This window comes from Tachypleus tridentatus, chromosome 13 (genome assembly GCF_004210375.1).
Source record: "Tachypleus tridentatus isolate NWPU-2018 chromosome 13, ASM421037v1, whole genome shotgun sequence".
In the NCBI taxonomy this organism is placed as follows: Eukaryota; Metazoa; Arthropoda; class Merostomata; order Xiphosura; family Limulidae; genus Tachypleus; species Tachypleus tridentatus.
The window spans coordinates 52,220,287-52,233,479 of record NC_134837.1 but is presented as its reverse complement, the minus strand read 5'-3'; the positions used below and the strand labels follow the sequence as shown (position 1 = coordinate 52,233,479).

The 13,193-nt window shown below is 32.2% G+C and overlaps 1 protein-coding gene across 3 annotated transcripts in view; it reads left to right on the top strand.

Annotated features, from left to right (window-relative positions):
- LOC143236640 (alanine aminotransferase 1-like) overlaps nt 1–13,193 on the top strand; it is a 50,546-nt gene that overhangs the window by 23,963 nt on the left and 13,390 nt on the right. For all 3 annotated transcript variants that reach the window (XM_076475009.1, XM_076475011.1, XM_076475010.1), the window contains exons 8-12: nt 86–219; nt 920–1,028; nt 4,212–4,277; nt 4,585–4,740; nt 6,193–6,305. In XM_076475009.1, coding sequence (XP_076331124.1) covers nt 86–219; nt 920–1,028; nt 4,212–4,277; nt 4,585–4,740; nt 6,193–6,305 — 578 coding nt within the window. The remainder of the gene's footprint in view (nt 1–85; nt 220–919; nt 1,029–4,211; nt 4,278–4,584; nt 4,741–6,192; nt 6,306–13,193) is intronic.

Genomic DNA, 13,193 nt, shown 5'->3' with positions numbered 1-13,193 from the left:
AGTGTCATATGTTTTGTGGTTACTGTTATTCAGTTGTTCTCTTTGCGTGAAATGTATACTGTATGTACTTTCTGATGCACTTTAGGTGTACCAGCACAATATCTATGCAGAAGGGATGAAGTTTCACTCATTCAAGAAAGTGTTGACAGAAATGGGGCCACCATACAGTAAGATGGAGTTGGCATCCTTTATGTCTGCATCCAAGGGATATATGGGAGAGTACGTTCAGGTCATCTTAATAGATAAACATTGTTTGTACCCAGTGTTTCAACTTATGTCTTTATCAAGGGTTAGGTTATAACTCTTAATAAAGACATAAATGTGTCAGGTACATTAAAATTTTTACTTCCCATAAATTTGCAGTCATGTTTATTTTAGGAAAACTTATAATCTTCTAGTATGCATTTAGATGTCTGAATTTAAATTATAAACTTTGGTTGGCTGAGATGCTATAAAAAGTTTAGAAATGGCTGTGAAAGGCTAAAACAAACAGTGAAATACATGTATAAAAATATATGATGCATTAAAGTATAACCACAAATTTGATGAAACTTTGTAGAATGGATGGCAACTGCCTGTTGTGGAGACATAAGCATAGAGGACAACGTTTCTAAAGTCTACCGCCTGAAGACAAAATGTGGAAGACTTTCGAAACATTGTCCTCTATACTTGTGTCTCCACAACAGGCAGTTGCCATCCATTCTACAAAGTTTCATCATAAATACTCTCTCTAAAAAATCTATCAAAGAAAAACCCCAAATTTATTACAGTGTTGTTTTAGATATCCCACTGACTTTAAGAGTTACTTAAAGCAAATTGAGAATAAACTTAAACATGTGAAACCACAAGTTGTGAGACAAATATTGAGTTTAACTTAAGCATCTACAGCTCTGTAAATAATTATTGTTTTTAATGGTAGGTGTGGTCTTAGAGGTGGCTATTGTGAACTTCTTAATATTGATGCTGATGTAAAGGGAATGCTCTTAAAGTCCATCTCAGCCAAATTGTGTTCAAGTGTCCTTGGACAGGTAAGAATTGAGGTTGTCCCATACATCTTAGATTAGGTGTAAAATGGAGAATTTTGGGGATTATTAATGGTAATTAAACATTGACATAGTATTATATACTAGTATTCTACCTTAACTCTTTTGTAACAGAAGCCCCTTTAAATATCTTGCTGTGCAAGTCACAATGCTGCATTCTGATTTAATCAAATGCCTTTAATATCAGTGTATGTGAATGAAGTTAATATTATAGCATGTTTTATGTTTCAAGTTTTATTTTGTCCAAGTTTTATGTTCTTTATTTCAAAATAAACCTTTAAAGAACTACTTAAGTTTAGGTGTAGTAACTAACAGGCAATGAAAATTCTCTACTTTGACACTGTATTTTCAATAATATAATGACAGTACCATAGAGATTACATCTAAACAATAAATTAACCTTTTGACCCTGTCCTTTTAAAGTATTCTGAATGATTACAGTTAAAACAAGTAATAAATTTTCAATCCCTGACAACTGTCATGCCCTCCTTCAACAGAATTGTTTGAGCTTTATAATTTCCATGTAGACACTAAATATATGTGTCTGACCATTAAAAAGAGCTTATTTTACAGTATAATATAACAATTATATTTTGAAATTAGCACCAAGCTGTCATCATACAGTACATGAAATTGGCGATTACATGGTTTGCTGTTTGATTGACTATAGCATTTATGGTTGATTCTTACCAAAATATTTTATAGTTAGAGATACAGTTTAGATTGTATTTATATCTTATAATTATATTTTAGTAATTATGTATTAATTATGTTTTAAAATCCATAATTAAAAAATAAATGTTTTTTAAAATATACATTATACATCTCCTCTCAAGGCTTCTGATATTACACACTGAATAAAAATTTTGTCAATAGGTTATACAGCCCAAAGAAAGTGTAATGTATCTCAAGAGCATTGTTGGCTTGTACTGAAATGATTACTAAGTTCTAAAAGACAAGAAAGGAAAATAAAACATTAAAAATTAACTATACATGACAAGGAGAAGAGATGAAATTATAAATTTAACAAAAGAAAACTTTGTAATTTATTTTTTTCTGTTTCCTAATATCTCATTAGACTGTACATTAATGATAGTAGCTAGAGTTAGTGATATGGTGAAGAAAATAAAAAATAAAATATATATATATGAACATTTGCTTTGAAAAAGTTTTCCTTTTAGGTAGCTCTATAGGTTATGCAAAAAAAATATGAAAAATTATAAGATAATATTGTATTTTTATACTTAAAATATAAACTGCCTTGCACTCCACTGGTTAATAGTTTGAATGGGAGTAACTACAATAGGGAAGTTACATATTTTTAGTAAAAACAGTTAGTTTTATAAACCTGTCATTATTTGTGTACAAGATACTTACAATCTTTAACAAAATATTATCAGTTTTTGAGAGGATGCATTAAGAAAAGTTGTATTGTTGTACAAGTGAAATTTGCAACTTATTTTTTTGCAAAATATGTGAGCTTGACATGAAAGGGTTAACCATAGATACATGTATCGAGATTTTGGATTATTAAGTTTTTCATTTGTTGTGAGTTTTGCTTTAGGTCTAAAAAATTTAATAAACTTTATAAGCTTCATCTTTGTTCATTGTTGTGTAGAAGATTGCAGTAAATTATTTAGACATTGCTAAATTTTTTAGCAGTAGTTTAAGTACCGAGACAGCAAGTTAAATTTGATTTGCTGTAGAACTGATGGAAAAATACACAAAAACTTTAAAATTACTTTGCGTATATGTATATGTGTGTGTGTGTTTATATTCTTTTAAAATATAGTTTCTTTTTTCACACTATCTTTGCTGAAAGGGTTATTTAACTTACTACCAGTATTATATCCTTTCTTTGATAACATTATAGATTAGTTTTTCATGTTTATTTGAACCTTGTTATCAAAATACTTTGCACTTTATTGTTTTATATTTTTAATTTCTTGCAATTAAATCATAATTGATTATTTGGTTCTTTAGTATGAATCTGTCTTGTGAAAACTCATTGATAAAGTTATATCTATAAGCAGAGTATACCTTCTTCAATTACAGTTACTATTCTGGATATCCTAGACTGTTTGTTTTTTTTTCAAAAAAAATTATTGGCTAATTTTACCATTTAAAACATCTTAATAGATAAGATGAAATTCCGCTTATGTTCCAGAGGAGGATTACTATTAATGACTTTTTCTACTAAAAATTTTATAAATAATTTTAAACTGCCATTTGAATGACTGCTGTATTGTTAAGTAGAGTTCTGTAATAGTCACAGCCATGCGATGCCCTTTCAGTGCATGTGATCTGCATGAAACTTGAAAGAGCTTTATTTGCATTCATTTAAAATGTCAAAACTAGGTAAGTTTTGTGAATCACTAAATCTTCAAGAACATACAATGCTTAAATTTTGCAATATGTAAAATAGTTGCTGCTAAATTATTGATAAATACATCAACCAACACAGTATTTTAAAATAAATATGAGGTTCTTATTTTATATTCTAGCTTGATAATATTAGTAATTTTAGTTCCTAATTTGTACAAAACTATAGACTTAGTATTTTTACATCACAAACATCTAATTGTAAAAATGCTGCATTCAGCATCCAAACTGACTTACTAAAATCTATATTTACATGTTATTTTAATATTTAGTTTCAAAAATTGAAAAATATTAACTCGTATATAATATTAACATTTGAATTATAATCAACAATATGACTACAAGCTTACTGACATAAATTCATAAAATATTAGTTAAATAATATTTTGAATGCAAATTGCCAAATGTGAAGACATGGCCTTTGACCTGTAACCTGTCACAAAAGGGTTAATGGCATTTTTATTAAGATATTTAAATGTTATGGCTTTGAGAAAGTATTGTTTTACCAGTATATTACTGTATGTAACTTGCATTCAGAGGTTTCATTTTTAAATTTCTTACTGCTAGAATTATTATAATTCATTTCTGTGATGTAAAGGTGATCTAATGTATTTATTATTGATATTGAACAGTTTATACATTTTAATAAATCTTTTTATTGTGTTTAAAATTATGCTGTTCAGTTTTTAAAGTTTCAAAATAAGGTTCAGTGTCTTATGCATTTTCATTAGAAAGATGTAGAATCTACTTTGATTTTATTTGTATTAAATTATTATTTCTTAACAGGTGGCAATGGATTGTGTTGTTAATCCTCCACAATCAGGAGAGCCGTCCCATGAAATGTATATAAAAGTAGGTTTTAATGAATTTTAAGTCTTTTAAGAAACACAAACATGGTGGTGAAAAATTGGTAACATGATTTACTCCAGTCACTAAAAACACATTTTCTTGTCTATAAACTTAGATTAACCACATCATCTCAGTTTTAAACAACTGATAAAAGTTCTCTCTAAATGTAACTAGTTTGAAGTGATCAGAGGAGTGTACCTTTTATTATAAACAAATTTTACTAGAATTCCTATAAATAACTTAGTAAAAATTTATTTTTATGTTTGCTTAAATCTAAAATTTCCATGATAAATTTATGGTTATTTCTCAGGAAAAGAATGAGGTGCTAGATTCGTTAAAAGAAAGAGCTGTTCTTGTTGCAAACACTTTCAACAGTATTGACGGGATACAGTGTAACAAAGTAGCTGGAGCTATGTATGCTTTTCCACAACTGTTGCTGCCAGAAAAGGCCATTGAGAAAGCCAAGGTAAGAGGTTTCTTCAGCAATCACATGAGTTCAAACTGTTTGTGTTAAAGTGTTTATTTACAAAGTTTGAATAATTTATTTCCTTTATATAAACAAGTCAGAATGTTTTAACAGAAATCTTTGTCTCATTCTGGGTATGCTTGTTGATCATTTTCTAAATGATTAATGACTTGTGTAATGCAGGAGGGTAATATATGCTTGCTACCACTTAGTTAAGATGTATATTTAAAAAAGTAATTCTTATTTTTAAGAATTCATAGCTTAAATGATGAGTTTTATTTAAGTGAAACTAACTTTGTTTTAAAAGCTTGCAAGATTTGGAATCACCAACTTCCTTGTGATGTCCAGGAGTAGAAAAATTATCTTTCTTTTCAGTGAATTGAATAAGAGTTAAGACAGCCATTCTGTAGAGTTCAACTCTCAATGAGCATAGATCTTGAAAAGGAAAGCACATTACCTATGCAAGTCTGGCTTTCTGTATCTTGTGAAAATGTCTTCTCTTGTCCCTGGAAGAGACGATGTTTTAGGATTTTACAGATTTTTAGAGGATTTTTCAAGTGTAATAGATTTTGTAATGTTGTAAATTATAACTTTAGCCTGAAGTTTTTGAAGGATCTGGAGTAGGTAGATTTTTATATTATTTTGTACGTTTACTTTGTGAAGTGAATGCTGTGTTTGAACTGGAGAAAGGTTTAAACATTTTCATTTAGTTTAACATTGAGGTAATATTGGAACTTTTGGTTTAAATGCAACTTAAATAGTTATATTTCTGATTTTAACTCAGAGTTTCACTTTCAATTTTAACTCAGTATTTAGTGTAACTTACAAAACAGAACACTTGCTTAGTTGTATAACTTTTTTTTTACTCTGATGGAAGTGATTTTTGTTTCTGAGCTTTTAAAACTGTTGAGTAGTTCTTCTCAATGATCCAGCTATAGATCAGATTCATTGGTCAGATTGACCACCTTGTATGGAGTTAGAGCAGAGAAAATAACAAGATAAAAAGTGTTACTGAAAAAAAATTTCAAATTTATTTAGGAGAATCTTAGAGATTATGCAAATGAAATCTGTGATTTTTAGAGACAGGAAAGTATTTTTAACCATAATGCAAAAATCAGTTTGCACTTAAAGTAATCAACATTTTGAATCCATTTATTCATGGTGAAATTTTTGGTGAACATACTTCATTAGAAATTATAATTTTTTTTGTCTACAAGTGACTTAATATGTAATGAAAGTTTGTGACATTTCATGAAGATACAAAAAACACATTAAAAGTTATAGTGTGAAAACTAAATGATGGTTTGGGTTCATTTATTAAGTCATATTAATTGAGTCTGTAGTTAGAGAGTTTTTATATTTGTCATAGATAAAAATTGCTCTCATAAGTCCAACATCATGCTGTTAATGCCAAAATGCATCTTTTGTAAGCCTTTGAACTTGTGTTTTCAGTCATTAGGCCAAGCACCTGACTTCTTCTATGCTATGCAGCTTCTTGAGAGCAAAGGAATTTGTGTTGTTCCTGGTAGTGGTTTTGGACAGCAACCAGGAACATATCATTTTAGGTAAGTTTTGAAAAATATGTTACAAAAGAGTTTTTAAATACAACAGAAATATTAAATATTACTATGAATTATCAGTTATTAAGATAGTTATTTAAAAATTGTAAAAATATACCAGTTGTTATAGATTAACCCTTCATATCTCTGCCAAGCTGTTGCAAATGTCATGGTCTTTTCCAGTGTTATATTCAAAATTTAAGGAAAATCTTTTATTACTATATGTCAATAAACATGTTACGGAAATGTGGTTTATAATTCACATTTGTATGTTATCTAAGTTTTAACACTTTTATTTTTTAAAAAATCTGGTTGTTACATATGCAATGTTGGATTTTAATATGGAAATTTGAAACTTGATTATTAGTGGCATCATGATTTTCTGAGATTAGTTTATGAAACCCATTAGAGAAGCCTTTCTTGCATCTTTATGATGTTCAAAATTGTTTTTTTACTCAACTTTGCATGGCTAATGGACATTTTTACAACAAAGAGGAAGAACACATAGTTCTCTACATAACTCTCATGATTTTGTTGCTCATAGAATAACAGCCTGTCATAGTTTTTTTATGTATGCAACCATTATATTCCTGCTTGGAACTTGGAATGAAATGTTTGGACCTTTTTTATAGTTTTCTTAGAAAGCTCTGTAAATTATTGTATTTTGAGGACATTCTGTTGTAATAATTGTTATATTTTTGTGTTTAAAATACATATTTGAAAGCTATATTAATTCTGTTTTCAATACCAAAATTTGTGAGACTTGTGGAAGAATGTCTTCAAACAAATAAATGCTACAAATTCTTATCTTTATGTATGTATTTTCAGTGTTGTACACATGTTTTATGGCACCCTGTGCAACATATAAATTCAGTGAATTTATTCGTTTTTTCAGTACAAATTAGAAATTTTGTCAATTATATTAACAAAACTTCAATAGATTAAAAAGGTTTGACGATATGTGCAACATAATCATGTAGTTTACCTTCAACTAATGGTCCTTGTGCTATGATTTATTGGTTTGGATGTAGGACAGTTACTACTCCATTGTTACAAAGTACAGAAATAAAATCATAAAATTAAAAGAAGTCTATGTTAAAAGGTTAATAGGTGAAGCTGTTAAGACAAACACACACACATTTATGAATGGCAATGCCTTAGTATTCTTATTTTTATTTTTATTCTTAACTTCCCACAACTGTCTGCAGGCAGTGAAGGGTGATATAGATGTGTTGATGTTGTGGGTTTGAGCACCCACATCTCACTGTCCTAATTTCTAGTCTAATTGTATTTATTTCTTATGTGAGACTGGTGAATGGAGGTTAAGATTGATAGATGGTATATCCCCATTGCTGAGCTGCACTCTAAGCCATATTTAAAGTCACATAAGTCAGGTATATTTTTTGGCCTCAGTATTTTCAAGTTCTTTTTCACATTTTTCATTTATAATTATTCACCCACAACTCTATAGACATTGTCTTCAGTGGAATTTAGGTCTAATTTTAAGTTGCTTAGCTCCTTCTTTTGAACCAACATAATTTGTTCACTCTATCATCTTCTCTGAAGATTTATTTTAATATTTGCTTCAGGGTAGAGATGTGTAGACTTTATTTTGCTATAATGTTTTTATACTTTTTTTTTTTCTTGAAAGCCTATATTCTTATAATTATGTCACAGCTTTCCTGTCCTATGGATCATTCTTCCCTCATATTGACAAGTTTTATTGTGCAGCTGATCCATTTTGTTTACCATGATCTCACTGACCAAATGTATATGTAAAAATGGCTCGTTTGGGTTTGTGAATTTTTTTATTATTTTTTATTTTTACGTAGAGAAATACTTTTCTCAACCCAAATGAGCCGTTTTTGCATATATATTTTTTCTACAAGTGGGTTTTCTCGGCATCACTGATCTTACTGAACACATTATGTGTGGATTTCAGGTTATTTCTAATTACATTCATCATTTGGTGTTGTGTTTGATATCCTTGTCTTTGTACCATTTACTGGGCATTTTGTAAGTTAACGTGGGTAGAATCTGCATTTTTACCTTCATCACTTCACTACATCTTCAATTTCAGGATTCTAATTATTACTTATGGTTATTCTTTTGGCTCTATGAAATATATTTCTTACAAAATGGTCCAGCATGGTCAGGTGATTAGGGTGCTCATCTTACAATATGATGGTCATGAGTTCAAACAAAAATGCTTACCCGTTCAGCTGTGAATGTGTTATAATGTTACAGTCAATCCCATTATTCATTGGTAAAAGAGTAGGCCAAGAGTTGGTGGTCGGTAGTGATGACTTGCTGCCTTCCCTCTAGTCTTACACTGCTAAATTATGGATGGTTAAAACAGATAGCCCTCATGTAGCTTTGTGCAAAATTCAAAGCAAACCTATTGTGAATTTTTGTATATTCTACTCAACACCCATTGTTAGCTGCTTCCAGGATGTGTGGGATTGTGAATAATTTTTACCTCAATATAACAAGCAAAAGTGACAATAATTCTTTTTATGTATCAAGGTATTGTATTTTTTTGGAAAGTTTATTTTAAAACTATTTAGGAAAAAAATTTAACAGTACTTTTGTCTTAGATTTTTGTGTCTTTTTTTATTATGTGTCAAAAGGTATGTTTTTTAATGACTATGATTGTTATATTTGTGTTACTCTGATAACTGCATACTTCTCGAACTCAAAGCTGTTAAGTCATAATAGGGTGCAAGGATGTACTCTGCTAAGAATAATGCCAGTGAACAGAAGGGAGACGTTTTATTTTTCACAAAACACCAATCTCACTAAAATATTACATAGTTCTGATGGCATACTAAAATAACTGTTGCTTCTTTTACACAATACAGCACTCTTACCATAGTCACAAATGTACTTCTGCATTAGTGTATATAGTATTGATAGTGTTGAAATAACCATTATTTGTTTGTTTCACAGAAATCAACACTCTCACGAAAGTCAAACATGTAGTTCTACACCAGGGGTTCCCAACCTTTTGGCACTCGCGACCTCTTACCTAGAAGTTTGAAACCCATGTGACCCCCTACTTAGGGCTTACTATCAGCAGCTTAATTTTTCTTTTATTTTCTGTGAAGGAGAGGGAAAGAAACATCTAAAAAAAATATTTAAAAATTCTGTAATTATTTATTAGCAAATTAAATCACATTGGTCCAACCTGAATTCACAAAAAGAACATATATTTCTTAAAATAATATTAACATAGGTTTGAACAGCTATCCAACCCAGCTAGTGAGATGCCTGATGTTGCATTTCAGCAGCAAGCTTTGAAATTCATGGCCAAGCGTTTGTTAGAGCCAGTCTCATATCATCTCCAACATCCAATCTGTTCCTATTCTTTGTTTTTATATTGACAAGAGTGGAAAATCCTGCCTCACACAAGTAGGTAGAAGCAAATGGAACAAGGACACGTAAAGCTATCATGCTGACTTTGGAGTATGACTGATACACAGCACACCAGAACTGAGTCACGGATTTCACCTTGAAGAGATCACGAGCTGAAGAGTCATTCCTTAGATCCAGAAATTCATCTTGGATATCATCTGGGATGCTGGATACATCAACTTCAGTACAAAATGGGTTCCTTACCAGGGCCTCCTGCTCCTGTGATAGCTCAGGGAAGTAACGCTTGACTTCCTTTTCTAGAGACTGAAGATGTTCGGTAATCTCATCCTTGAGGAACTGATCCAGTTGGATCTGAGACTCATCCGTCACTCCACAAAGTTTTTAAAACATAGCGATGTTTCCAAGATTGGTTTTCCGACGCCAGTTCTGCAGTTTGGAAACAAAGGCCCAAAGACTATCTTGAAAAAGGAGAACATGTGTTTCCCTTCCTTGAAGCTTCAAATTGAGCTTGTTCAGCTGGTCAAAAATGTCGGCTAGGTAATGCATAACCCTTTTATTCCATGCTTCATCTTCAAGTGAGCTACAAGATCTTTCCTTTCTTGAGTCTCCAGTAATAGCTTTATTTCATCTTTCATTTCAAAGACACGATTAATAACGTTTCCTTTCGACAACCAACGTACTGCTGTGTAGAAGAGAAGGACTTCGTGGTCAGCATTCATGTCTTTGCATAGTTCTTTGAATGGGCGAGTGTTGAGTGCTTGAGTCTTCACATAATTTACAATTTTGATTACAGATTCAAGCACTTCCTGCAGAGAGGCAGGGAGAGTCTTACTGGCGAGAGCATATCGGTGAATCATGCAGTGGATGCCCTTGCTTGAGGTGCTAGCTTCTTCACTCGACTGGAATCCTGATTTCGATCCCAGCATAGCCGGTGCCCCATCCGTACAAACCCCACACACGTTTTCTCATTGAAGATCTTCGTCTTGAAAAAAAGTTGAAACTTTTTCCATGACATCATCAGCTTTTGTTGTGGTTTCAAGTGCACTGCAAAATAAGAATTTGTTTTTGATGTCACCTGAATTAATGTATCTCACGAAGATAAGCAACTGAGAACATGAACTTACATCTGTTGACTCGTCGAGCTGAAAGGAGAACAAAGGGGAACCCTTGATTTCAGTCAAAACCTGTTCCTTCACATCCATAGACATTTTAGAAATGCGCCTCTGTATAGTATTATTTGACAGGGATACTTGCTGCATCTTCTTTGCACTGGCTTCTCCAAGAATAAGATTTACTGCTTTCATCGTGCAGGGTTTAAGAAGTGTTTCTCCAATCGTGTGAGGCTTTTTTTGTTTAGCAATTTCGATTGCAATCTTATATGAAGCTTCCACTACAGCTGCACTCTGCTGCTGAAACGACCCACTTCTATCGATTCTTTGGCTTTTAAGACACCGTTCATGCCGTTTGAAGAAATCCAAACCCTTCTTTGCGTGTTCTGGATGTTTCGTCTCGAGATGACGCTTGAGTTTTGATGGTTTCATTGACTCTGCACTCAGGACAGCATGGCACAAAACACACTGTGGTTTCTTGATGCCATCGTTGGCGAGCACAGTGGTAAAGCCAATGTTGAGGTAGCATTCTGAGTATCTGCGCCGTTTAGCCATGGACACAACTCACCTCTACTGCTTACTTATCTTCTTGTTAAAATAAAATAAAAATGTTGAATAATGAACGCTTTGGCAACTGTAGATCTTACACTGACTACTTGTGGGGGGTGCAGGTAGAGTAATGATGGGGTAAGTATTGGGAGGGAATGGAGCGTGGCCAGTCGCACGATTCGTCATCCACCAATCAGCAACGGACATGTGACTCACGTGTTGACAGCGAGCACACACACACTTAACCACAGCTAAATAGACGCACAAACATACGTACATGCGTGTGCACTCACATACTCGCTACTCACTAGTACACACATACATACAGTTGCAGACAAATACACATTCACACAGGCACATTCACTCACAGGCACGCATACATACACCCATAATATCACCTAATGACATTGAACTAACATAGCACACGTTTTGCTTTGCACCGAAACAAAAAAAATGTAAGAGCATGAAATAAAATTAATGTTATCCCAAGCTAGTTCTAACAAGGCTTCGCGACTCCCCTGCCAATGTATTCTACACGAATACATACACAGTTTTTAATAGTCTTAAAATAACTATTTGTGTCTTTCACAAAAAGTAGTAATCATTCAGAAAATTAGATAAGTAGTTCTACCTTGATATGGATTTTATTGTGCTGAAATAACTGACAGTTTGTTTCACAGAAAGCATCAATCTTATCACAGTCAGAAATGTTTATTCTGAATTTTACTGCAGATTTTTTAGGTTTTGTAATGGTTTTGTTTTCTTGATTTATATCCAACTTTCAGTTTATCATTTTAGTACTTCTCAGATACTATTTCTGGAATGTACAAAGATAATATATATTAAAATTCTGAAACTGACTTACCTTCTTCTTGCACAAAAGCTATCTCAGTCATTGGCTGCCCTTTAAGCATTGCTAAAAGAATTTTCAGTAATAAATGCATCAGTCACTATATCTTGACAATTTTTCACTATTACTGAACATACACATATCATGTAATTACTCTCCACCAATAGTACTGTACCATCTATATTGGCACAGATAGCTTCCTCTGCTCTTCCTACACAAGAGTGTAGGAATTAGTATGACATAGTTTATACATGTGTTTAATTTTTTTTTCAAATGTAACTAAATATTTTTATTGACATTGAGCTTTGTAGCCATTTCTAACATAGTTTATTCAACAATTTGTTGAATTGTGCTTGGTTTCATTTGTTTCCATGAATTTACATTCAAACTTTTCTCATTTCAAAATTCCATGAGTTTTAGTATGAATTCAGTGTTCTTTGGGGTGGACAACGATATTACCGTGACAGGCAACAATGCACATGGCACAGCTTTCCAGAAAATAAGGTCAGTTTTACCTGCTGATGATGTACATACCTTGATTCCTAGGGAGTTAGATTCATATGTTTGGTTGGCATTTTCTTCTTCCTTTCAACATGATCTTGTTTCTTAGAAAGAGGACAGCCATTGAGTTGCTACTTTGGTATCTCCTCATTATTCCTCATATGTCATCCTCTGTCCTGTCCTCGGTCCTTCCTCCCTAGGATTTATACTATCAGTGATTGCATTCTTGCTTTCACAACCATTTCCTTGCCTTCCATTTTCCACCTGTACTTTTATTCTGATTAAGATAGGCTTTCTTGTTCTATATATATTTCTTCAGGTTTTATGTTACATGTTCAGTCTCCTTTCAGGGTCCTTATTCCTTGCTCCCTGGTAACTCTCAGTTTCCAGTATTCTGTAATCTTTTACTCTCACTGGTTGGGTTTAGTCAACTGATCTGCTGTCTTATTTTATCCATGGAAGGTTGCTGACTCTATAATATTTCTTCTCATCAAATTCATCACATTGCCT